The sequence below is a fragment of the Archocentrus centrarchus genome, chromosome 20 (genome assembly GCF_007364275.1).
Source record: "Archocentrus centrarchus isolate MPI-CPG fArcCen1 chromosome 20, fArcCen1, whole genome shotgun sequence".
Classification (NCBI taxonomy): domain Eukaryota; kingdom Metazoa; phylum Chordata; class Actinopteri; order Cichliformes; family Cichlidae; genus Archocentrus; species Archocentrus centrarchus.
Window position 1 is genome coordinate 29622528 of NC_044365.1, and position 27840 is coordinate 29650367.

A 27840-nucleotide genomic window follows, 5' to 3' on the forward strand; every position below is an offset into this window, starting at 1 on the left:
AAGAGATAGAAAGAGAAAAGAAATAAACAGTGACAGGGTAAGGACTGCCAATCACTATTTGGAGAGTCAATCAAAAGGGGCCCTGTGTTCACAGAGTCGGGTAAGGAGGAAGAGGAGGAGGAGGAGGGGGCAGGTTACACATAAGCATGCTAGGATTGTGCTGCTGACACATGGGAAATATGCAACCACATTTCTGGCAAAGGACTTGTTAGTTGTAGATTGATGAGGCAATGAGAGCCGGCATGAGTTAGTGATGCAGACTGATGTGTACATGCATGTAAGGGTTTCACAGTGGTTGTGCTTAAGAACTACCCCATGGCACAGCCTAAATCTAAACAGGAGCCACTCTAAACAAATGTACATCAATGAATTATTTTGAAGAATGAAATGGAAGTGCATTAATATCAATGTTGATGTTGTCTTATATTGTGCTGACTTTGCTCCTGGCAGGTACAGACTGGTGCTAACGTGATAGTTCTCAGGCAGCAAAGAGAAGGGGGAGAGAGACGCGGCACACTTTACTGTTGTTGTTGTTGTTGTTGTTGTTGTTGTTCCACTTACATTTCAGGGTCGGAGGACAGTGTGATGAGAGCCGGCACCACTCTCTGAGCTACCAGCGTCTCATTCACCCCCTTCACCAGCAGCTGATCGGATTGGACAGAGCCAGCCGTGATGTCACAGAGGTGGGCAGGGCATTTGGGACAAGAGCGAGCAACACCGCCAATAAATAGAGAAAAACAAAAAAAAAAAAAAAAAGGCAAAACAAAGAAGGAAGGGAAAAAGAAAAAAAAAAAAAAACACAAAAAGATAGGAAGAAAGTGATATACAATGACAAGAACAATAGCTGCAAGGCACGGAACGGCACTGTATGTTTCAAGCAAGTGTACACACACACACACACACGCGCACACACACGCACACACACGCACACACACGCACACACACGCACACACACGCACACACACGCACTCTCTCTCTCTCTCTCTCTCTCAGATATGCAGACATGGCAAAGCCAACATAGCTAAACTGCACAAGTATTGTTACAATACGGTGAGCATAAAACTGTGGGCTCTTTCCACATACGCCAGATCACCGTTGCATTGAATTAATATTTAAAAAATAGTTGAGAGCATTTCGATCTGGCATCTGTGGTAGAGGGCCACCTTTTGAACCACAGTTTTGACAGTGGGGGACAGCTACACACTATGGAATGGTGACAGTGAGGTGTTCTGGGAAAGGGCAAGTACTTCACAAAACAGGGGACATGGATACAACCTACCACTCCTCCTCCCCCAGGTTTAGCTCAACATGGGTAAGGTTCCAATGCTATGCCTAGATTCTCATCCCAATATTTGACCTAAAGTGTGGACAAATGAGATCTCATGTCTCTTATGGCTTTGGCCAGGATTTTTGCCCTGAGAGCCTGGTTTAATATGGATCCAATTGGTTGAATAAAATAGCGAGGAAGAAAACAGAGAAGCTATTGTCTCCCTTTATAAAATAATAGTATTATGTTTCCACAAGAACTGAAATTCTGAAAACAGCAAAAACATTCACAAAAAAAAACCCCCATTTCTGATTAAATTATATTTTCCGACAACACTGAAAAGGAACAGGCCTTCAGCTCCTTTGACTACGCATACTTTCAGGGTACTGACCTCAGCATCTCTGACATGTAGCAGATATTTATTTTGTCACTACTGGGATGAGTGTACAGTGAAAGGTCTGACGTGAGGGTCTAGCCATATGGTTGGAACCAGAGCACTGATATAGCTACAGCTTTTACTCACATTTAAAGGGCAGAATAGCTTAATAATAAAGGCATGTTTAATAGCAGCAACAGCAAGCAAAGCTAGCACATGTATAGCAAATAGGTAAACATGAAAATAGAATCTACAGCATGTATATTTGCACAACTGACAGGTTTTAGCTCAGTGAAACTGCACATATAATATAATCATTGTCTAACACACTTAGATTCATTCAAAGGATAAAACTGTGATAATTACACAACTGCAAATAACTATAATACATACCAAATTATTAGGATTTTAGAAATAATTGTGCAGGCTCATTATTCTATGTTGTACTAAAATGCACACTATAAAAAGTGTCATTTATAATAATAATAACTTTAAAAATGTTTCAATAGTGGCACATTTTTTGTAAAAACATTGTGCTTGCGTGTTTGTACCTCAAACATCCGTGCTGCCGTACACCGGACAAGAGCAGACGTGTGGACCACCCCATACCACAGAACAGTTAGCAGCAGCTCATGGTACACTGGGTTGGCACTGTCAAAACACAAAACACAGCCATTAACTAACTTTCAAACTGCCAAGTGACCACAAGTTACAACAACAAATGAATGACTGTATAAATGAAAGTGCTACATTCTTAAAAATGGGAAAAAAGGATTAAAAAAAAGGATCAAATGTTTCTGTGCATGTATTTGTGCATTACAGCTCACCCCAGCTCTACAAATGAGGCCTTCAGGCTGTCGAGAGCTGCATGGGACAGAGACAGGGTCGTCATAACATCCTCTAGGAAACCCACCAACAGCTTGCGATCTTCCTCCTTTTGAGAGATGACAGCACATTTATGACTGCTTCATGTATTTCACATTGGCATTTCATTACTGACACGTATATATAATTTTCTACTGTTCAGTCAGGCTATATTGGATTTTATTCACTTTCCTTTTCTTTAGTATTTCTGAGCATTAACTTGGGCCACTCTGAACATCAACACTATGTTATAAAAGTTGATACAAAACACAGCACTGCCAGAGACCACTACGCCTGCAAGTGCTGCATTATTAAAAACAAAAGAATAATGTGAGCTAGCTTCAGGCATTAGGAGTGGACGCAGTAGTTATTATTTGCAAATACATTTATATTGCATAGAAGAGATTTGAAAAATAAAGTGATTCTGTGACACATTTTTTACTTAATCACAAATTTGTATTTTTTTTTATAAGAAAACTCAAATGGGAAGTGAAATCAGTTTGCCATTTTTTACTAGCATTTTTTACCCATTTTGTTAATAAAATGGTAGTATATCAGCTATACTATCTACACACTGAGATTAATCAACTCTTTAAGGACACTAAAAAGTATCAAAATGTCTGATCACATCAAATGTTGTTAGTTTCTGAGCAGCTGTTAAGTTACCTGGTTATAGCATGTCAACACTCCAGTGGCATAAATGGGAACCGTGGCTTTGGTGAGAATACCATTCCCTGTTGAAGCATCTGGCAGAAGAACAAAAGCAGGTCACAACACTGAATGCAATAAATTCAGTTATTTAAGATGACTACAAAAAAAATGCACCAGAATATAAACAAGTACGACGAGATTATTTTCAACCTAACATACTGGCTACACATTTGTTCACATGCGACAATGTGGCCTCACTATGCATTATCCTGAAGCGGTTTTCCAAAAAAATGTCAGAAAAGGTCCTGATGACCTCAACACAGCCCGGGTCTCAACACAAAACACATTTCATCAACAGCCACAAGCCCAAAACTAAAACACTTGGCAGCCACATGAGACCAAGCACCTCTTTATAATTATATAAAAGCATGTTTGGACTAAAAAATTTTTAAAAAACGGTAACGCCCATAACAGACTCCAAATAGCTTGTTTACATCAACAGTGTCAGTGTCTGAACTCCACCTATCAACATTCTCTTGAGAGAGCTGAGAAAATCTTACAAGGCTCACACACACGTGTGCCTACGATACTGCTGCTCTTACCAACGTTCTCTTCAGACAGTCGGAGAATCTCTTGGAACTGTGGTTTAACCTGAAAAAAATAAAATAAAATCACAGTGATAAAATGTCAGCATAATATTTATACACATCTTTGACATTTATTGTTCCATACACATTTTTAACATCTCATTTGGATATTGGCAGATCAAACTGGGAATGAACACATGTACACAGTAAACTGCTGTGTGTTTATTGTAACTGCAGTGTATACAGCACGATTTTTAACATCCAGATTTTTCTGGGAAATGTAATACACTACAAGCATTTACAGTTCAGCAGTTGTAAGAACAAGTGTGTGTGGTCAGGTGAACAAAGTGGGTTGAGATAAACTGAACTGGGGGGAACTTTAAGAACGCCTATTAAGACTAAACTGTTGTGTACTCAACAGAATCTTCTTCATTTTGACAGCTCTCATAGCTTTACCTTAGTGTTGGTGAAGATCTTGCCAAAGGTGCGACAGAACCTCCAGAAAAAGCGAGAGAACTCATGAACGCAGGTCGATGACGTCACATTTATGCGACCCACGATCTCTATGAGCTGAGGCAGGCTGTAAAAAATAGAAGACGGATAGAAATTAGTCTGTGTCTGTCATGCCATGTAAACCCAAGTGTTTCATTATGTGGGTGAAGTTGCACTCATCATTCATCTTTTTCAAAATACTGTTTTTTGTTTGTTTGTTTTACAGAATGAAGGTAGACATGCATGTGTTTGGAGGTTATACTTGTATTACTCATGTTGTGAGGATATCTATAATGTCTTTAATGTATTTAATCAGTCACATTATGGGGAACGTGTTCCCTCTGAGGATAACAAGCACATCCTCATAACAATTATGATAGCTTAAGGTTATAATAAAGTTGGGTTTTGGGTTTGATGAGTTTTTTTTTAAAGTCACCAGAAATATAATTTAGGTCACTGAAAGGATCAAAACCCAACTTCATGTGTTTGAATGTGTGTATGTATTTCTTACAGCTGGTTGACCACCCATAGCAGGCTGTCCCATCCGGTGGTTCCTTCATGCTCCAGCTGGTGGTCATAGAGTTGCAGCAGGGCACTCAGTAGCTCCCTATTGCCAATGATGGTTGCCACATCTTGGAGGGGAGAAGCTGGCCGGGGGAACCGAGTCACTGCAGATCCCAAGATAGTGGACCAGGGTAGAAAGTCAGTGAATATAAAGCTTAAAGGTCACACTGCTATAGTAGAATATTTATGAATGGACAAAATGGTTGAAAATTGCACTGTAGTCACACCTAAATATAAACCCCTGGTTCTGCGTAGGTTTCAGACATCTGTTTTACAACTGACAAGTGTGTGTGCCTCTGTAGGTGCCTTCCTACCTTCAATTGCAGGTATGTCTCCATGGAGTTTGGCTCTGCTGGTGAAGGGTGCATTCTGCAGCACCACAGCAAACAGAGGAGGGATAAGGGACTGAAGAGCTGACAGGAAAACATGTAGCTTGTGTTCATCTAGACCATGTTCTCCTTGCTAAAGAAAGAAACAGCACATATTAGGGAAAGTGAGACGGTGCACTTATTTACATGCATTGTGCCAAGACTGAAATTAAAGACACTTACTGTAAGTAGTTTCTCTATACGTGCCAGCAGAGAAGGGATGAGTGCAGTGTGCAATGTGCCCAGCTCTGTGGTCCAGGCAGCAAAGGCAGGGATGAAGACCTGGTGGACTGCACTGACCACCCGCTCTGATGGGTCTCCAAGAGACAGCAGCATCAGCTCAAAACCCTGGAGTAAAAACACACAAACAACAGAGCAGTACTGAGACTCACTCACAAACACTGCTGCAAAATTCTCGAGTAAGAAATAGAAGTAAATTTAGAGTGGTAGTTGTGGACAGCATTAAAAAAAAAATTTAAATGATCACACTCAGACATGTTCATCTATAAACATACATACATACCTGGGAGTACTTGTCAGGGTCATCTATGTAACCCATGATGATACCCAGACTCTTGACCACAGCCTCCCTGACCATGTCTGCCTTATCCTCAGTAAGCATCTGTTGTAACATGGACAACACCAGGGAGCTACGAATCTCCTTCTACAGAGACGAACAGAGAGGGGAAAAAGAGACTGAGAATTCATTTAGATTATATTTTATAATTCTACATTTAGCACATGATGATTATAGGCTTAAACCCATAATTTTAGCTTTAATTCTAGAGGGTGAACAAAAATATTTATTAACAGTTGAGAAATTCCACTCATATTTATACAGTCTATGTTTAGAAGAATCCTTTGCAGGCAATGACTGCCTGATGTCTGGGACTCACGAACATCACCAAACAATAGGTTTCCTCTATTTTGATGCTTTTCCAGGTCTTTATGACAGCTGTTTTCAGTTGTTCTTGTTTGGAAAATGGAAAAGGATTTATGACCGGGCTGACATTAGGTGACTGATTCGACCACTGCAGAATATTTCATTTCTGCTTTCAAGAACTCCCACGTTGATTTTAAAGTATGTTTTGGGTCATTGTCCTTCTGCACTGCAAAGCACCATCCAGTCAACTCTGCTGCACTTGGCTGAATATGAGCAGACAGTGAATCCTTATGCACTTCAGATTTAATGCGGATGCAATTAATAAAAACAGTGGCATTGGAAGCAGGACGCTGCACCAGGGTAAGGGTTACATTTGGATTATGAGCCCTTCAAAGCTTTCTCCATACTTTTTAACTCCCATCACTCTATTACAGGTTGATTTTAGATTCATACGGCCATGTGATTGTAGCCAAATCTTTCTATACTTGAGGCTGATTACTGATTTGCACCTAATTCTAAACCCTCTGTATTTTCTCTCATGAAGTATTCACTTTATCCTAGATGTGGATAATGATATGCCTACATCCTGTAGAAAGTTTTTCCACTTGTGGTAAACAAAAACCTTTTCACAGCATCCCACACTCATCCACCACTGATGTCTTCAGCGGATCCCCAGGTCTTCTTATGATGCTCACCACTTGTGCTAAGCATCGTACAGTTTGATATTTAGTGACTCCTAATGTAAATTTGGCAGCTTCGATGTAATGTAATTGTAATCATGCTGATGGGGGGGGGTGTCCTCACAATACCTTCCAAATGAAAATGCCACACCTGGAATCGACACACGACCTGCTCACTTAAAGAAGAAATAACACAACAAGTGTCCAATTATACTTCAGCCCCTGAAAATAGGGGACTGTGTATAAAAATGACTAATTCCTCAACAGTTAATGCAATATTTTTTTTTTGCTAAATCCCCCAAGAGTCTGCACTTTAGGCCCATAGTCATACAACTGTAACTTCAATATGTTGCATGCACAATGTGCTCTTACAGGCAGGTACGGTGCTAAGGCTCCACAGGACTCTGCCACCAACAATCTCCTCTCTGGATATTTGTGGTTGATCTGGAGAAGACAAGTTCAGAAGAAGTGTTTAAAGAAAAACGGGGACAGAAACTGAAAGAAAAAGGAGAGGCAGACGGAGTGCAGCCACCATGGAATGGAAACAACTCGAGTATCAGCAACATCCTGACCCTGTGGAAACCACTATTTGTCTTTCTACACAGATTCTCAGCCTCCAAACTGGTGGCAGCAGATTTTGTTTATCATACATGTGTTGCATGTGGTGACACAGGTGGCAATGAAAACCAAACCACTAACCCATTTAAGTCAAGGACACTGTGGAGGTATAGCTAACAGAGGTCTGAATCAGAAAATGAAATTATAAACACTGAACAGTTTTCTGACACAAAGTAACAGATCTGACATGTTTGTATTCAAACTAAGTTTTTTTAATGAGTGATAAAAGTGCAAAAAACGAGAAAAAAACAGAGATCATTAATATGTATGCTTCTGATCTTTCAACTAAAATAAAAAAAAAGAGACGTGGCTTAGAAATAGGAAACAGTGCTACAGAGACAAATAGAGACTCTAGGCTAATTAAATCTGAATATTTCAATATGTAAGCACTTCAGCATTATTCACGAGTTTCAAATAAACTTCAGAAATTTAAAAAAGAAAACAGAACTAAAGACCATTTATAAATTAATAACATAATCTAAAAGCTGTGAAATTCAATGGCAGCATATTCAATAACACCTCTAGGGTATGTACTCTACCTGTTCCCAGCACTGAGGAAGCAGCTCAGCCTCAACACGTGTGGGACCCACATGCCTCGCAAATGCAACACAACCTGTCAAAATCATTTGTCTTTGGAAACACAAAAACACACACATGAGAAAACACTGGATACAGTTGCAGTTTGTCTTCTAGCCTGTGGTTTAAAAAAAATAAATAAATAAATAAAAAAGATATCCATGTAAGAAGTCACTTTAAGAGACAAAAATAGTCACCTCTGCTCATCATCCGGTCTCTTGATGAGGTTAAAGAGGATATGGAGAAGCTGGTCTCTCTCTTTAGGCTCTGGGTGAAGGCAGGCGGTACATAAGATGAGTGGAATCAACTCCTGAATTAAAGAAGTCAAAGACAGGGAAAAAAAAAAGCTAGCATCAGTTTAGATTACTTTGCAAAAAAAACAGTGTGAGATTACGATTAAAACACACAGGTGGAAAGGATGGTTTGTAGCACTCAAGCAGGCCTGTAAATCTATGGAGTAGCAGGAGCAGGAAAGGCAGAGAAGGTGTTTATTAAGAAGACTGAAAATGGGAAAGTCACAAGGAGAAAGATACACAGGGACTCACTTTTGAAAACCAACACCAGTCTTTCAACACCGCTGCAAACATACTTACCATAGATCCCTTGCTGGTGTTATACCTTGACTCATTTGGCTTTGGAGTTACACAAAAAATTATAGCCACATACTGTAGAAGCTTAAATAGTGCATGCACACAGCCAGACACCGCTGCATATAGACAGATACACACAAAACTAATGCACTAGTTCCCCTCCTATAACTGACTTCTACTTCAGAGTTCAGAAAAGGTTCACGGGCCTTCCAGCCAGAGGGGAGAGCACTCAGCTGCCCTTGATACAGGGCCTTCATGGCCAAATTGTGGTCAGCCCTGCATTCCCGCCACACACATGCGCACACACACACACACACACACACACACACACACACACACACACACCGAAATTAGAGAGTGCACACAAAGTTAAAAATATTTTTTTTCAAAGTCTGTTTTTTTCCAGGAAGATATGATATTTTCCTGCCAAGTACTGGAAGAACGAGCTAAACCCCAACACTGGACGGACAGAAGGACCTAACAGAAACTTGGGTAAAGATAGGCTGCGATGAGTCACTCGCTCAATGCTGGACCAACCCTCTGAAGTCACTGCCATGTTGGCCATATTTTAAAAAGCAAAAATATAACATTTGAGTATCAGAGGGTCATTTTAAGTGGTTACATGACTAGTCCAATATTGGTGAAGTCAATTTGAGCATCAAAAAACAGCTAAAAATGACAAATTAAGTGAATCCAGCCAACTTGAACAGTCACATTCAATAACCTTCTGCCCCAGTCTCTTACAAGGCTACACATTTTCACAGGAGGCATTTTGGAGAGTCAACAGCACTGGCCCGATAAAGCAAATAGAGGAATTCATAAACAGCACACATCTAAAAACCCATAAACCACACTGACCCTGTTCTATTTTGGTGTGAACTGTTTCTGATGTGAACACTCCTTCATAACTGACCAGTCCTGTGTCAACACTGTGGGCAGGTAGAGCGGACAGTGTGACGCCAGGACCCACAGACCTGGGGCCAAATGCTTTTCTTTACAGAGCAGAGCTACTACCCATTCCAACCCAAGGACCAAAAAGTAGGAGAACCTGCATCCAATGGAGGAAAGCATCGGCTCCCCTCCATGTGTCTATTCCTTTCAGTCTTTTTAGTCATTCTAACTATGAAGCTATGGAAATGGCAATGTCTGTTTTACCACTTATGTGATGGCTTACATTTGTGCAAGCTGGAACCTCTCAGCAGATCTTAATGACAGACTGCCTTACATTATTCAGTTATTTAGTTTACCTATACTATAGCTCATCTCCAACAACAAAACTGTAACAAACATCTCTCTCAAATGCTACACATCTACTAATTTATAGTTTCCAGAAGGTATACACTCTTTTGAACCACTAACAGGTGATGTGAACAACACTGGGCCCCTTTTTCAGGCATTTGATGCCTGATGGCAGCTTCCTTCCTCAGCAGGATGATGTGCTGTGGTAAACTGCAAAAAAAAAAAAAAAAAAAAATGCTCATGAATGCCTTGGGAAACACCAAGCCAAATAAAGGCATTGACCCAGCCTCCAGACTTCACAGATGAAGTCTGAAGAAGAATGAGCTGGAACAAATTCAATTCACAGAGGCCCCACCTGACAAACCCACAAGAACCAAAGACCCAGTGCCAACATCTTAATGCCAGATACCACAGGATACCCTCAGAGTGCTAACGCCACAATATTAAGCAGGCAGTTTTAATGTTATGGCTGTCTCAATACTTTTAAGGTGACTAGGCTTTTTATTGTCATTTTTACTTGCTTTGTTGTTGGGTTTAGGCATCAAAACTATTTAAAGTATCCTAATTAATTATAATATAAATATCTCTGCATCTACTTGCTGGATTGTCCAGCCAAGTGGACTTTATTACACTCCAAGATTTGGACATCTGTGATGTCTTAAGTATGAAATGTTTTGCATGTTAAATTGCTGACATAGTTGTTTTTAAATTCAAACACCTGCATTTAATAATGCATTACCAGAAATGATAACAGAAATAGTTCCAGTAAAACTATCAAGGTCTTTGTCATACCTAGGTCCATTAAACATTACAGATAATCTACCCACTAGAAAACAGGAAGTCAGTAATTGCAGTTTTTAGTTACTGTCTTTGCATTAATAGTGCTTGGAAAATCTGTATAAAAATAGTACTGCAGCAAATGACCATAAGATAATCAACTTTTTGACTAAAATAAAAATTAAAAATGATCATTAAAAATAATTATTTACAGTACAGCAACACAATCCTTTATATTTAAGAAAAAAAACAAACATATGGTTTAATGATTTACAGCATCTGATAATACAGCCAGGTGGCAGGCCGAGCCTCAGTAAATCATACTATCGTTTTATGTCAAACGCCTTTTGTTCTTAAGAGGGTGTCATATTCAAACAAGTAAAGGTGCGTTTCCTGGGTCATGGTGGTTAGAAAGCTCCAAGCTGCAATATGGAACTACGAGCAGATGTGTGTGTGTGTGTGTGTATACACACCTTGTCATGGTCTCTGAATCTAACGGACAGAGTACAAAGTCTAACTACTCAAGAAGAATCCCAAAGCCTTTTTTTTTTGTGCCAAGCTCTACCTTCAGTTTGTTTATCTTGATTTTTCAAAGAGATAAAATTCTCCATAACTGCCTGGGGATGATTAAAACCTCATAACCATGGTGATATGCAAAGCAGCCTGACTGAGGCCCACTCCAACTAGATTTACCACTTTCAGCCAATCCATTTGGTTTGCTATCAAGTTTCAGCTCTTTCTGTAAAATTTAATGCACTGCATGTACACAGACAGACACAGACAAAAAACTGCACACTTCGAGTGTAGACAGAACACTTGTGCAGGTGTCTTCATTACAGCTTGTTAATGCAGCTTATTTTCATGCCCCCCCCCCCCTTAAATCTCCTCAGGAAAAAAAAAAAAAAGCACTGGGAACTAAAGCACTTGTGTAAACCAACAGCTGATGGGAGAAAGCTGGTTTACAGTTAGTCAAGTCACCCATATATCTATATCTAAAACTTTAAAACACACCTTTTTCTCTGGGCTTATTCAGTTTTTAAATTTTTAAAAGACTGCTAAACTGACATTAACTAAAACGGTTTCAAAAGGTCTGCCATTTAGATATTTAAAGGGACAAAAATGTGCTAATAGGAGTGGAAAGTTCTGCAGCTGATCTACTAACAAGGCACTAATGTACCAACATAGATGTAGGCAGCCCATTTCAATGCAAACCAACCCAATCTACTAAGTAAAAAAATTACAAGGGGTAACAAAAACAAGCAGACTGAATAAGGGAGTTAGTTGTCTGCTACCAAATAAATAAATCTACAGTATAAGTGCCAGATTTAGGCACACTCATCAGAAACAGTACAGCGACTCCAAACGAGGAGAGGCAGCTGAAGGCGAATTCAACTTATACAGACTGTGGCCACTTTTCCACCGACGGGGTTCCGGTGCCGGTGCCAGTGTTTGAACCGTTCAGCGGTTTTTCCACCACGAACGCACTCGGTGCTCAGCTGAAAAACAGGTTCAACTCCGGCCCCGCAAGCTAGCTGGTCTGGAACCAAGAACGCGTGACGAAAACGACAGAAGGGCGTGACTGTCATCTCAACATCAAGTTTTCTACCATATTACATGTGTATTACATGAGAAAAACGAAGTGATTTTCACGGCTGTGAATTAGGTTGGGCTCTAAGGCTGAACTTGCTGGTTTGTATCAGTTCATATCACAGATAAAAGGACCCAAAGTGCGTACTTGTCTTGCTCTAATCGCTGTCTGTTTCCCTCTGTGCTGCACACAGATGCTGCAGTACCGTAGTTTGGTTTGGACCGTAAAACGTGTTCGCAGCACAAGAAAGGGGAGCGTGTTCTCCCACATTCGCGTTCTTCGGCTTCCGTGTCCAGATGAGGACCCGCCCACAAAGCAGTAAAGGAGCAGTTCGCAAGTGCCGTGGAAACGCGGGCCCGTTCCTAAGCTTTTCGCCGGTTCTTTTGGGAACAGCACGGGCACCGGCACTGGAACCCCGGCGGTGGAAAAGGGGTGTGTGCGGGGTCCTATAGGTTGGGACAGCCGTTCCCAGGATTAATAACACACTGTCCAATTTATCCAGAGGAAGACTGCTTTATGATAATCCAGCCTGCCATATAAACTTATAATTTATATATAACAATTGTCCTGCATGATGTATAGAGCACTAAACATTATGTAACGTCAAACATTGAGCAATCTGCATTTTATTAAAGTTCCTCCAGCTGTGTGTAAATCGAGGCATTGTTCTTTTGCACAAAGACAGACATTAATTTAATGCGCTGCAGATCAGTCTTAGTCACATTAATTTAAGTTTGACAGAGAGACACTTCAATATGTAACACAACTGATAGCAGAAGTACAAAAACATAAAAGAAACTTTATTAAAGTTGTGACACTGTGCTCAGCTTTGAGCCATTCACCCGTGTCAATCATATTCATTCTGAGAAAATCTCCCCTTGGCATTTCAAAAACTCAGCAACAACTATCACATTAGGAGCCAAATAAGATGTGACCTTTTTTCTCCCTAATCAAATCCATTGAATCACATTTGAAAGGAAAACCCCCACACATATACACTAAGGCCAAACACAAAAGTAACTGTGACCACACCTTTAAAGGTGCAAAATTTATCACACTTCTTTAGTAAATCCTGACAGCATTTATTTTTAATGCCTAAGGAGTGGTTTGGTTATTCTGTTAATAAATCTGTCCCCTAAAACTGCTAACTTTAGGACAACAATGCAAGGCAAGTTATTGCCCGGGTACAAATTAATTCTCACCGTCACACTTACAGGATTCCATATTATATTCACAAATAATTATGGCAAGTCAGCGCTTACACCGTTTTCACACATAATTTTCAGACAATTTCAAGAGCGTTACATCAGGATATTTTCCCACTGTTGTTCATTCTCACAGGAAAGCAGTCAACTTCAGATGTGCTTAAAAGCAGCTACTGTCCCAGTTGGACATTTGTGTTATCTCATGCACTTCATTCAGGTCAGTCTGAAAAAAAGCTCAGGGCTGCAGCGCATGTGTGAAAATGGATTTAGTGACAGCAGTTTTGTAGCAGAAGGAACTTGGCATTAGTTACACTTTTCTGACCTACCGGTCATGTGAGAATCATGCAAATGTGTGCGTGAAAGACTCACCTGGCAAAGATGTGCAACCATTCTCTAGAAGAGAGGCATGCATGAGAGTGAGAGAATGAGTGAGACGAAAAGAGAAGAATTTTAAAAAAAAAAAAAAAAAAGAAGAAGAAACTGTGGAGGCAAAGGGACAGCGAATGAGTGAGGAAAGAAAAAAGTAGAGGAGAAATGAGGAGGACTTCTGAAACTGAATGCCATGATAAAAAGCAGGTGACCCTCCCAATCAATAGATAGACCCAAGTCAGCAGGAGTTGGCAGGTAAAAATGTCGGTTTCTTCTTGTTCGCAACTATTTACGACACTCTTGGGAGACGACAAAAGGCAACGAGGATAAAGGTGCTCTGTGTAGCCTTAGTTCACCAAGCTTGAGATATTAATTTGATTACCTTATTAAAACAGTAAAATCACACAACTGCACCATTGCCAAGAAAACTGGCAGCCTCTACACAATGTGTAACACTACAATTCATATTAATATTGCGTGAATACCTTAGGCGGAAAAAAGCAAGCATTCAAATATTTCACATAACAGCAGATTGTGTAATGGGTGAATCACCAACAGAAAAACATGTCTGACCATCATTTTCCAAGGTGTCGCAGTAGCGCCATTAAAAATACTGGCAATGCAAATTCCACTCAGAACACCTTTAACCACAAGAGGCTGTTTAGAGTCATTTATCATATACGTTAAAAAGAAACAGTTTAGAGGAAATTAGTTGTAGATGATCATTTCCTGCTGTTCTCCCTCATTTTTTTTTTTTTTTTAACCATTCTCATCCTTGCTGCTCTGTGTGTATCTATTGGATATTAAGACAAGAAGCCTGTGATGGTGACAATAATAATGAAGGGGGAAACAAGGAGGAGAAGTGGGCGGGAAAAGCAGCCCAAGTGGGGTTACCTCTCGTTTAGCAAGAAGAACATTAGGGACGATGTGAGGGAGACAGCGACCCAGCATTAGCATCACACTCTCCTCGCTGTCTGCTATACGAGACACCTGGAAACAAAAGGAACATTATATTTTGTTGCGGTCGTCCTAGATTTACTGTTTTTATCTGTATATGAAAAGTGTGGTCCTGACCTCTGCTCCTAGGCGGCTGTCGGAGCACATTCTGCAGAAGGACAACAAGGCTTGCTGGAAGGCCGGAGATAACTTCCTGAGACACCACAAACAACAAAAGACCAAAAACAGTCACTACAGTCTGCAACACTTAATCTGCACACCACAAGTACACTGGAGAATGTCCTGACCATTGAATGATTGAGGACTGGAGTAGGTTACCCTGCCACTGAGGTTAGCGCTGCCACTCTCCCATGTAATGTGACATTACCACAGTACCAAGAATAGCAGGTGGCTGACTTACAGTAATGTAGCACTCATATTTTAACTGAACAAATTTTTTATTTTTTTTTAAAGGGGAACAGGTATTTCCATCATGAAATGATCAAAGCTCAAAGTTATCATTAAAAATAATATATCATAGGTGGGAAAGTAGCAAGAAAAATTTAAATATGAGTTAAAGTTTCAGTGACAACTAGTCAAGAGGGCAGCAACACACAAAATATCTGGTATTTTTATTTCTTTATTTATTTTAGAAAAACAAAGACTGATAACCACCACCATCTAGTGGTTACATTTAGTAACTACACCAAGCATGGTCGTAGCAGTCAGTTACAGTTACTGTCACAGTTAGCTGTAGGTCCTTATTCTTAAAATGACAGGTTTTTCTGTAATTTTTGTCCTTTACACCACCACAGTGAGATTAAAATAAAATTTAAATAAATAAACAAGAATAAATATCAATGTGTGACTGAATGTGTGAGATGTGACTGAAGTGCGGACTTTCAGCTTTATTCAAGGGGTTTTAAAAAAGTATTGCATTAACTGTTACAGGAATTACACTTATATGCACAGTTCCCTATTTTCAGAAGTAATTTGACAACTGACTGATGAGCAGTTTCATGCCAGGTGAGGCCTGTTCATTTGTTATTCCATGAAAAATTAAGCAGATAAAATATACGAAGTTGCTTCCAAGTATTTGATAGCTGTTCACTTTAACTTTCAGTTGACGTCCAAAGAGCTGTTCATGTAAATGAAGGAGGCCATCATTAAGCTGAAAAGTGAGATAGCAAAAACTTCAGCAGTGGCCAAATCAACAATCTGGAACATGATTAAAAAGAAGGAATATGCTGACGAGCTCAGCAAAACCAAAAGACCTGGAAGACCCCAAAAGTTGATAACTGCAGTGCTCTTGCTGTCGTTAAGAAAAAAAATAAACCTTCAAGTCAATAACACTCTTGTAAGTAAGTCTCTGTCAAAGTCTACAATCAAAAGACACCGAAATGAATGGAAATACAGAGAGTTTACGACAAGGCGCAAACCACTGGTCAGACTGAAAAACAAGAAGGCCAGATTAGCCTTTTCCAGAAAACATGTCAAAGAACCTGCACAGCTCTGGATTAAACCATGTTTAACTTGTACCAGAATGATGGGAAAAGTATGGAGACCTCATGATCTGAAGCTCACCACATTATCTGTATAACATGGTGGAGGTAGCATGGGCATGTTTGGCTACAAGTGGAACAAGATGACTAGTTTTTATGATTGATGTGACTGCTTAAGTGTACAGGCCTATACTCTGCTCAGATTCAGCCAAATGCTGCCAAACAGCTTGGACAGCACTTCAAAGTGCAAATGGATAATGACCCAAAGTATACTGCAAAAGCAACCCAAGAGTTTGTCAAGGCAAGGAAATTAGATATTCTTTCACAGCCACTAACTCAGAAACCCTGAGTGGCTGCAACAAAGTGAAGACTATGCCACAGTGGACACCAGCCAGAAACATGCAAGAAGGCTCTCCACCAGTGCCCTACGCCCCCGCCAAGGCTGAATAGAGACAGCAAATCCCAGCCGCACCCAGGCAGCACGGACAGCCAGGAAGAGGAGCCCACAGCATCACGGGAGTCAAAGGACAGACCCAAAGCCCAGGAAGGGCAGCAGCTGGCACAACCAAGGTGCCGAGGCAAACCCCCAGTGGCACAGGATGACCTAGACCCACAGGGTGCCCACCCATCCTCCACCCCCCAACAGAGCAGAAGGCACCCACCCAAACTCAGAGAGCTGGATACAGGGACTAGGCAGCAGGCTCGCTGGGAGGACCCCAGGCACAGGGGGGCAAGGCCAAGGAAAGAAGAGGGAAAAAATTTTTTAAAAAAAGAACGGAAGGGAAGGGAAGGGAGAAAAGGAGAGGTCCCCACATGTTCATGTCCCAGAGGGGGCAGGATCCAAGACCCCCCCCCCCCCCCCCCCCCCCCCAAAAAAAATGCAGTACCACACACGCCCCGCCCAGAGCAAGGAGACAACACAGTAGATGAAAATGCAGAGCCCCCACACGTTTGCATCCCTTGATGCAGGTAATTGTAGGACAGTTAGATCACATCTTTTTGAACATTAACACATCCTCTCTGTTTTGCAAAGTTTTATTTGTGCCTGAATTTCCACTTACCTGTTTGGCTGATCAAACTGGACAGGTGGCTTACACTTAAGCTTGTTGTGGGACTGTTGGTGGAACTGTGACGTGTTCTGAGTAGAGAGGTTGTCTGCATTATTGTCAGGCTCTGAAACCCCTCGGATGTCCAGATATTTGCCATTATCTGTAGGAGGCTGAGGGTAAGACTGCATGATGTTAGTGTTAAAGGGTCAAGCAGCTGGGCTTCTGACAAACTGCAGAGAGAAACTGCCACACAGATTCAACATTTCTCTTCTTTTCTTTAGCCTTTTTTTTTTTTTTTAAACTGTCACTGGTATATATTTAAATAAGTCTGTGAACTACATATTCGAAATAACCACATACCACAGAGGGAGGGTCAGCAGAGCAAGCAGTGGTAACAGAAGAGGAAGAAGGGTTAGATGTATTCTGGGAGCCCAGGTCCAGAGTGGCCGGAGGTGGGGAGGAGACTGTCCTCTTCAATGTCTGAATCTCACTGTGTGCAGAGGGAGTGTCAAGCAACAAGTCAATAAGACAACCGACTATTTTACCACCGAATGTTGTACTAGAAGTGTTCTGTCAAGTTGGTCAGAATCCTGATGGTGTTGATTAAAGACTTTACATGACAAGAAAATTAAATTCCAGTTTTGCATCAGACCAAAGCATCCTTTGTAATTTCATGCATGTGCTTGGGGGAAATTTCCATTCTGGTTTCACCCCATGGCCAGTTTTGGTTACAGTTATGGAAATAATGTGGATGTGCTGAAAACTTTTGAGGGTTTTTTTTAATGGATTTTTCTGCAGGCTATTTCCTCAGCAGCAGAAGTGGTAAATGTTCTTGTTGAGCTGGCATGCAATGGAACAGCTATGAATACAGGAAACCTTGTTAGGATCAAAGAATTTATTCTTTTACAAAAAGAATAGTATATGAGGACAGACATTCACTCACGCACGCACCATTGCAGTTTCTTTATCTGCTCTGCTAGGTTCTGCTTCTCATTATTGAGGAGACTGATCTGGTACTCCAACTCTTGCACAACTTCTGTCTGCTGCTAAAGAAAAAAAAATTATGCAGACAAATTCAGCTCAAGAGCCAGAGCTCTGAAATCACAACTTGACATGAGGTGGTGAGGCTTCAGACTTAACTGAAAGAGAAAAACACTTTGTAGTTTCACAGTCTTATGTCAATGAATCCCTGGTACTACCAGAAATACAAAATAATATAACAGCTTCAGCTCAGCGTATACACACCTGTTGTGAAAGATCAGGCTTCTTTGGGGGATCATGGGCGATGCAGTTTCCAGGGAGATCGCCGAAATCCACTCCAACTGACACATCAGCCATGTCCCGAGGAGACGAGAGGGGGGTACCACAGCTTCTGTAGAGCTGTAACAGGTCAGGGGGTTTGGGGATGTTGAGGCCAACATCATCCCACAACTCAAAGTCCTGGGAACAAATATAAAACAAAATAGTTTAATAATTTTAATTTGCATCAGGCATGGGGTTGGCCCCATGCATTTACATATATACACTGCTCAAAAAAAAATTAAAGGAATCCTTTTTAAATTTGAGGATAGCATCATTTGCCATAATATACCAGAATTGGCAGGTCCACCACTGGCGCCCTGTGCTTTTCACAGAAAGCAGGTTCACCCTGAGCACATGTGACAAACTCAAAAGGGTCTAGAGAAGAAGAGGACTGGTTTGGTGGTGGGTCAGTGATGAACTGGGGAGGCATATCCATGGAGAGAGACAGACCTCTACAGGCTAGGCAACGGCACCCTGACTGCCATCAGGTATCAGGATGAAATCCTTGGACCCACTGTCAGACCCTACCCTGGTGCTGTGTGTCCTGGGTTCTTCCTGGTGCAGGACAATGCCTGGCCTCATGTGGTGGGAGTATGCAGGTAGTTCCTGGAGGATGAAGGAACTGATGCCACTGACTGGCCCCCACAATCAAACGAGACTCCACATTGTCGGGCTTGCATACATGCATGTGGGCGCCATACAAACTACTGAGTACCATTTTGAGTTGCTGCAATAAAATAGCCTTATGCATCATTTTTTCACTTTGATTTTCAGGGTGTCTTTGAATTCAGCTGATAATTTTCATTTCCATCAAACAATGTGGCATCCTTTCATTCCTAACACATCACCCAGTCCATATCGGGTGCAGATATCCAGGATAATCCCCCCCCCCCCCCCCCCCGGTGAGATTTGATGTGTTTTCTAAGTGTTCCTTTAATTTGTTTGAGCAGTATACATACAAATACAAGTTTAAATTATTTATGCTACTGGTTTCCAGTTTCAGACCACTGCAATAAGTCTACCTCCTATACTTTCTTATGAATTAAGAAAGGCTTTTTTATTGAAAAGGTGGCAGAACTGATTTTAAAAATAAAAGACCAACTCCATCTAGGAATTAGTCATCCTGAGGCATCTTGAAAAAGCTTTACCTGATCATCATTTTCATCAGAGAAGGTGATGGATGAGAGCTTGTACTCATTTTTCAATAAATACTCATTCACAAGGAAGTTTAAGGCTCTTTTCTCCAGTGGGCGGATAGGCTCCTGAGGCAGAGAAGAAAAAGGTCCATCAGCGATGTCCTCACAAGGGTTTAAAGGAACACATTCATTCATTCTTGACTCATTTCAACAGAAAGGGAAAATTAGAGGACTTATAAATCCCCCACCTGAATTTCAGGGCTTGACTTGAAGTTTTTTCTCTCCTGAGAGGGCACTTCGCTCTCTGAGAAATTGAGAAGATATGAGATGAATTTGAAAGGATGCTGAGCATCACTCACAAAGAGGAATTCTCTGACAAAGAGAGAGAAAGCTGTAACAAAAAAAAAAGGCTTCAGGTGGAGAAGAAGTTAAAAGTGCGCCACACCTGCTGCCTGAGTCAAGTTGGCGCGCAGAGCCTGAATGGTCTCCTTTGCTTTCCGTAGCTCAAACTCCAGCACTGGACAGGAAGTGACAACACACACAGGAAGTGCATCCAACCAAAGACAGGGAACAAACAAATAAAACAGATGGGTATGAAAAACCAAACAATGACACAAAAGATCAAAAAGTCATAAAACAAAACAAAAAAAGGATGCATGCAAATCGTGGGTCTAAGGAACGCATGCAGCAGAGGACTATTGTAAAGCTGGCTGGATGTTTCTTGGACAGGTGTGGTTACTGCATTGAGACACAGCTCAATGATAGAATTTCCTGCCCTTGTTTTCCTCTCATTAATACTTAACAAATGGAAGTCCAAATGTATCTAAGTCGTAGCTGAGGCGAGCAAATCCTTTCAAGCTACTGTAATGTGTCCTTGATAATCTAGGAGCTGTCTGACACAGGTTTTAAAAGGCAAATGCTGAACTAAAAAGTTATTTAAACATTTGATTTCAAGCCACTCAAAAGGACAGCCAACACTCAAATGTTCTGCTCTTAACAGATATGGCCATCACACTATGAACACCACAACATTAAGCTATTAAAATTAAGAGTCAAAACGTGATTTAGGCATTTTGCCAGGTTACCAATTTAGCCTCGTCTTTCTTGAATTCATAAAACAAATCAAAAAAAAAAAAAAAAAAAAAGAAAACAAAATAAATAAAAACACGACCAAGTCGATCATAGTAAACGAGAACGCCATTTCTGGCATCTTACACAATCAAAAGAAGCAAATGATATTTAGATAAAAATGTTAATTTATAAATAAAATTTTTAAATGCTAGATTCATACTCATTTCTTTTCTTTAAAAGTACACACAAGGTTTTAAGGCATGTTAGATTAAAAACACACGCAAAAAGTAATAAGCAATGGAGCAGGAAAACTATGTTGCATAGCTGTGCACTGAAAAAAATCTGCCATTTGATCTGATTGTTTTGTTTCCCCAAAATGTGTCATCTAAGGTCTGTGGTTGTTGTAGGTTTCACATTTTGTTCTTTACAGCAACTGTGAAAGACTAGTTAAAAAAAAATTTTCAGGAAACATTTTATTATTCCACATAAGGTCGAAGCCAATTTCTAATAATTTAAAAATAACACATCTGTGCAAAAAGTAAATCTAGTTTTCATTCAGACCTTCCCAGCAGATCAAGTGCACAGGATGCAAACGCAACAAAATGGAAAACCAAAAACTGAATAACGGGGAGAGAAGAAGAAAAAAAAAAAAAAAAAGAAAGAAAAAAAAAAAAGAAAAAGAAAAAAAGCTAGACTGGATGGAGTGACTTGTCCAGTATTTTACTGGGGTTTGATCAACGTCAGGAGAAAGCCAGAAAACCCAGAGTCAGACAGCTGGGGGCAGGACTCTTAGCAAGAAGAACAAGTTGAGCGGGATGTGAGTGGGGATGTTCAAAAGTAAAGAGAGAGGAGGGGGGAAAGTGGCAATTTGATAGAAAGGGCAATGTGTGAATACTCGTTTTAAAAAAAGATGCATAATTTGGAGGTGCGACCAACTTCTCTGCTGCATGGTTTTAACTGGACCTTTGCTACACATCACTGTTTCTCTGAACTGAAACCCATAAGCAAGCCATTCCCCTGTTTACATTTTAGGTGCATTAAACTTGCATTACCCAAGGCTTTGAGCTTACCATCAGAATGTAATATACACATTAAGTTTACTGGCAATTATATTTATTGCACAATCTATATGCCATCCCTATTCTCATGCTCTATAATCTCATTCTCACTCTTAGTACTCATGTACAGTGTAAGTGTAAAACAGATTTAATGTCAAAGAAATCCAAAATACGCAACACGGTCCACCACTTAACAGTTTAGGCACAGTTTTTGGGACATAGTTTTTCAAATGTGTGGATGACTGCAGAAAACTGGTGCTAGCTTTTACCATTGTTATCTGGCAGAGTATTCATGGCTAAAAAGTAGCCAAAAGTTTATAATTATACAATTTTCAGATTGTATAATTATAAAATTAAAACCAGAAATGGATTTGGTTAATATGCAGAGTCCCTGTCTGACATCAATTTGCCTTCTGTGTGCTACATTAAAACAAAAGCCTCAACCATTTGTCTGTCTTTCTTTAGTCAAAAGCATGTAAGTATGCATCACACAACACCCACAGAAAGGCAATATGCAAGTAAATGAGCACCTGTTCTTAAATCTTCTGGCGTCAGGAGGCGCTGTTAGCGTATTTGGCTAAAACTATCAGACTGTGTGTGAAGAAGCAGCCACAGGGGGTTGGGGTGGTGGGGAAGGAGTGTGCTGAGACAGGTCTGTTACCAAAAATACTACAAACTAGCATCACAGTGTGATGGTTCATGAGAGCAGGCACAAAGACCTCAACCAAGTTAAAGAGAAACATACAAAGCATTAAAAAAAAAAAAAAAAAGTTTCAAAACTAGTTTATCCCTAATTTAACAGAAACGTCAGGGTAGAAACATCTCAATGTCATCATATTAGTTACTAAAGAGTTTCTTTTATTATTATTATAGATCATTATTGTTATTAAAGCAGCTTTTGAATATTATTTTGCTCTTTTCTACAGTGCTCTTCCATTCACTCATTATTCTCCTGATCTTTTATCCTGGGTCTCTGAGCCCTGACAGAATGGTTCGTCTTACCTGCCACCCGTTCATCTGTCTCACGATTGCCATCATCTGAGTAACGGGCAAAGTCCAAAGAGTCCAAGGTGCTGATGCTGCCTGCTCGATCTGAACAAAAACAGACACAGAGACAGCAATGAGACAAGTATACAATCACATAGCCATACAGTTAAATGACCGCATTGTCAAAGAGCTCACAGAGCTTAAAAATGTGATGGTGCAGCCTTGAAATTGTAATAAATACTGCCATACAGATTCTCCCCTTCAGTATGGTAATGCCCATTTCCAAACTATTACTTCCACCAACTTCACACAGGGGAAGGCAGGTGCTTAAAGAATTGTTCACTCAGTGAAGACATAAAGGTGATAAATAAGCACACGCTTGCTCATATTTCACTGGGCTAGGCTGCTCTGATAGCAGCCTGTCAATGGTGTTGGCTTTCTTTCCACTGCAATGCAAGTGTGAGAGTGGCTTGTTTGTTCTCTGATATCAAAATACAGTACAAGGTCAAGCTATGTGTCACCTTGCTGGCCTAAAAACTATGGTTTAGCAAAGCTGTGTGAGTAATGACACTGAAATGGCAACTAATGTCCACCCATTAGTGACCTACTAACTTCGATCACAACTTTGGATTGTTAAAATACCATAGAACTTTTAGAAGGAAAAGGACTGAGGAAAACTTGGATACCGAAGGGAAAACTAGCACGCGTGCCCCTAAATATACAAATGTTTTTTTGTTGTTGTTGTTGAAGGGGGTAAATATGGGTTTTATCAATACAATCTTACACATTATTTTATGATATGTTCAAATTCATAACATGCAGCTTTATTATATAGTGCCAGTGTTCCTATTTATACAACTGTCATGGTTCCTCCCAGGTAAACAAATTTTCCTGTTAAGAATGCGTCCAGATGCCCTCACTTCCTGATGACGTCAGAGGACATTTGCTGGTAGTAGCTGCAATGCATTCAGCAAAACAGTGAAAAAGAGAGTTTGCAGGTGTGCGTGCAGGAGCAGAGCAGAAGAGAGAGAAAAAGAAAAGTAATTTAATAATGTGAGGGGGCATGTGCAGATCTGTTGTGTACATGCAAAAAACAAGTCTGGTTGACCTTTCAGTTCCTTGACAGGTGTGACATTTCAGTCTGTCACCTCCCCATTTCAGTCCATCCCAGCTGATTTTACAACACATAAGTGCACAGAGATGATTGGCTTTCTACTTGCCAAAACTGAAAAACTAAAGAGATAAACTGGAGACTAGGATTCATTCATTTACAGCAGGAACTAGGAGCTGATACTGATGGATGGTTAAGAAGCAGCCAACAGGCACTTTTAATTTAATGGGACGGTTTTGGCAAGATTGTGGTAATAAATATGGGATGAAAAAAATTGTATGCGATTCACAGACAGGCACACAAACCTATGCGAGATAAAATATCTTTAATTTTAAGGAAAATATGCTTTTAAAAATAATCTGTAGATGGTAGAGCATTTAATTTGTCATAAATTATGATGATTTGTTGCTGCGATTTTACAACTGGTTATGTGTAACCATTTGATTCACACTTTCCAGTACAACATTATTACTTCAAGTTAAAACTTGGTATTCCTAAGCACCTTATCATTTTGATCACTTTACATATTAAGAGATCAAAAAACCAAAACAAATGCATGTTCCTGTTTACTGTGTTAATTCAAACATTACAGCAATGTACTCGTTTGATTAGATTACAGTGCAGAAAAAAAAATGTAACAGACAAAGTCATAAGATTGCTTTGACTTCATCTGTTCAGCCTGTTAAAGACAGAAAATTCAGCAAGGATAACATCTCATTTGAACAATTCCCTTGGTCAACACCATGCTGTTATGAACACAAGCAGAGATCCCACTGTCATCATTTCCTACATCTACATGGACTCGTAATACATTACTCTGATACATGCTGAGGTAAGTCAATCTCATTCCTCGTTGCACAAATATCTTGGTCAGGATCAAAGTCACAAAATTTACTTTAGCAATATGTAATAGAAAAGTTGTTAGACTTTAGTGGTGTGCAGAGTGATGCTCTGCTCATTCTAAGTGTTCAGTGCTCTCTTTCTTAAGGGAGCCTGTCATTTCTCTCTCTAAGCTTCAAAGCATCCACCCATCCATCCATCCCACTTAGAATCAACAACCCCACAAACTAATATAATTAAGGTTATATGCTTCAGAATCTATGCAGATTTTTCTTTGTTAAGAAAAGAATCTCAAATCTTTCTTCACAAATATATTTCCTAAGTAAAAAGCCTTACAGCAGTTTATAAATCAGTCACTGGGCTTCAGTGACTACCTGTGAATCAAATAAATTCTACTGGTAACGCGTCACTGTGCAAAGCAATAATGCCAGAAAATGTGCTGTGTGACTGAGTCAAGTCTAGAGATTTCTAGCAGGACAGTACAGAAATTGTGGTCACAAATAATCTAGAATTAATAATGCAAAGCTACTATTTTGACCCATTTAAAGAATACAATACATGTCCCTACAACAATGACAAATACACAACTACCTGTCTAGCCCATGAGAGGTGACAAGAGAGTCCTTCAAACTTCATTGCAGCAAATTAGCAAGGTGGTGGGAGATGCCTTGCTGTGTCATGTGGCTTAGAGCAACAGCTGCAGATGCAGCTTGTAACACAGTCATTATACATACACATGCTCACTGCAATCAGCTGCTCACTGCTGATTCACAGTCACAGGTTTTTTTTATTTGTAATCACTGCATCAATTACATTTCTGGGTGGTTGGAGGAGAGCTTTGTGCATCTGCTTTGCTTTCCCCCCCCCCCAATCTTTCACTTCAGACAGAAATGATAAAAATTAATAAAATCAGAGCTTTTACCACATATCTAAACACAACACTATTTATAGCACTATATGAGTGAAGCGTATCTTAGCAAACTATCATCTTACTCCCTAGATGAGGTATCATTTCTTGCTTCTTCCTTTTTACAAGTGTAATTGTATGCTGCGGGTCTTTTCATTAGCTTCTGATGTTATAACAGGCATCAAAAACTGCAGAACAAATTTATTATAATTTATATTTTTTTAAAAGGAGAATTTGCCTGTTGAAACAGCAATCTGCTCTATCAGTGCAGACCAAACAGTATCCCTCCCTCTTTAGCAACAGCAGCAACTTGAGTAAATAATAATGTTGCAACGTGATTTCTTCCAACATGAAGATCATTGCAGTGATCACATGAGGACTCGACTATCAGTTATGCTGGGAAGAAAAATGACACAGCCTTGAGCTAAGTATGTCCCTCATATCAACTTATTGTTAGTTGCAGGCTTGTAGATTACACTATTTCTTTATGTTCCTCTCAGCAGCACAACAGGGGAACTGTCAGTTTTCAATAAATTTGTAATTCAGTACATTTATGTCTGTGTTTAAAAAACAAACAAACAAATGTTTTAATTTGATTCAGCACTGCTTTTCTCTATCAGATCAGTATCGGCCGATACTAAGCCTCAGATATCTGTATCGGTATCGTAAGTGAAAAACGTGGCTCGGTGCATCCCTACTTCTGATTGGTCCAAATTGAGAGCACATGAGAGAAGCACTTTCTACCTGTATTTCACAGAGTGTTAAGGCTGCAAACGTGCATGTGTTACACAACTAAGACACACATCTCATAGCTGTTTGTGTTTGCTGTAGTCTTAAGAAATAGATGCAAGGCCAGTATTTAACTCTACAAGTTGGGTTTTCCTGATTGAAAAAGGATGCAGAGAATTTGAATAGTTTGCCATTTGCTATCTACAACAAATTGAGGCCAGCTACCAAGACCCACACTTAAAACTATACTAGTTTTCTGAGGCATCAGGTCGTGTTCATTGGCACTGCATACAAAGTGGGTGCTTCTAGTTTTAGCATTTATTTATATGCTGTGAATCCCTCAGCTGGAAAACTGCCAAATGCTTCTACAATAGCAATACATAATCTAGCCTTGTTCCACAATTTGAAAAAGTCAAAATTATATTTGCAGTGCAGCTTCCATGACATGCTGTAAAAACCCATTGCCATTCACAATCTGGCACACTGACAGAAATCATTTCATTTGTGAGGGCAGGAGTCTCCCACAAATGACCAGACTCACCCTGCAAAAACATCTCAAAACTGCGATATGTAATCACACTCCCTTGATTCTGAGAGCATATTTCACTGCCAAACAGGAGACAAACACACCCACTGGTGTGACATGACACTTTCTGTTCAAGATTTTCACAAAAACACATTAACAGAAATGAACACCTTCTTTTCAGTAGCAGATTAAGTAGGGAAGCTTTGTTTATTTGTGTTAAACTAGTCTGCTGAAGAATGGATGCAGGTATAATGCAATTCAATCCACTACCTGTAAGCTTCCTATATGTCTATCATGCATCTAAAATTATTATTATTATTAAAAACAACAATAACTGCTGTAGGTAACAACTGGAAATGACCATTTCTATTAAAGAAGGCTACAGCAAATTCATGAGCACAATACAAAATTAAAATTAAATTTTAAAAAGGTGAGTCAACACATTTCTAAATAGTAGATCAATGTCTTCATCTGGTCATTATTTTTCATACTAACAGCCAATTTGGTGGTCTTTAAATGGTAATATCTACAGTATGTTAAGTGCAAATACACTTGTTTCACACACCTCAGTTAACTGGGTCACAAAAAAGGTTTTGTTGCTTCTATTTCATTCAATGCAAAGTATTTTGTTTATTTGTGGTGGAGGCTGCGACCATGGGTACAATCTGCATAGCAGGTCTGCTTACCGGCCTCACTGCCAGACTCTTCAGCCACCATGGTGGGCAGGGTAATTAATGAAAATGAGGCCCATAAATGGATTAAGGTGCAACAGATGTACACATTTTGCATAATAACCTTGACAGTATTTTATGTCCCCAGCTGGGTAGAAACAACACAACCATTTACAAGGCACTCCTCCCAAGCCAGATGATACAGGTTCAAAACCAATTCTGAAAGCCTGAAGCCCTGTTTTATCTTTATTACAAGGCTGTGCAATTCCCTTCCAAATCAGATGTACCTTTTGAGCATTACTATAGGTCAAAGAAAGTCCG

The 27840-nt window shown here is 40.0% G+C and overlaps 1 protein-coding gene across 3 annotated transcripts in view; it reads right to left on the reverse strand.

Annotated features, from left to right (window-relative positions):
• Positions 1-27840, reverse strand: part of relch (RAB11 binding and LisH domain, coiled-coil and HEAT repeat containing) — a 38736-nt gene that overhangs the window by 9786 nt on the left and 1110 nt on the right. The window contains exons 2-25 of one of the 3 annotated variants that reach the window (XM_030756516.1): positions 22751-22840; positions 20065-20136; positions 19868-19923; positions 19632-19745; positions 18427-18621; positions 18133-18224; positions 17542-17671; positions 17194-17351; positions 14769-14844; positions 14589-14684; positions 13695-13718; positions 8124-8236; positions 7890-7980; positions 7105-7176; positions 5693-5833; positions 5353-5517; positions 5116-5263; positions 4749-4905; positions 4202-4325; positions 3761-3809; positions 3174-3253; positions 2471-2577; positions 2195-2294; positions 562-644 (exon numbers count right to left, since the gene is read on the reverse strand). In XM_030756516.1, coding sequence (XP_030612376.1) covers positions 562-644; positions 2195-2294; positions 2471-2577; positions 3174-3253; positions 3761-3809; positions 4202-4325; positions 4749-4905; positions 5116-5263; positions 5353-5517; positions 5693-5833; positions 7105-7176; positions 7890-7980; positions 8124-8236; positions 13695-13718; positions 14589-14684; positions 14769-14844; positions 17194-17351; positions 17542-17671; positions 18133-18224; positions 18427-18621; positions 19632-19745; positions 19868-19923; positions 20065-20136; positions 22751-22840 — 2533 coding nt within the window. Of the gene's footprint in view, positions 1-561; positions 645-2194; positions 2295-2470; positions 2578-3173; positions 3254-3760; positions 3810-4201; positions 4326-4748; positions 4906-5115; positions 5264-5352; positions 5518-5692; positions 5834-7104; positions 7177-7889; positions 7981-8123; positions 8237-13694; positions 13719-14588; positions 14685-14768; positions 14845-17193; positions 17352-17541; positions 17672-18132; positions 18228-18426; positions 18622-19631; positions 19746-19867; positions 19924-20064; positions 20137-22750; positions 22841-27840 lie in introns of all 3 variants that reach the window. The other 2 variants (XM_030756515.1, XM_030756517.1) reach the window with 2 other exon arrangements.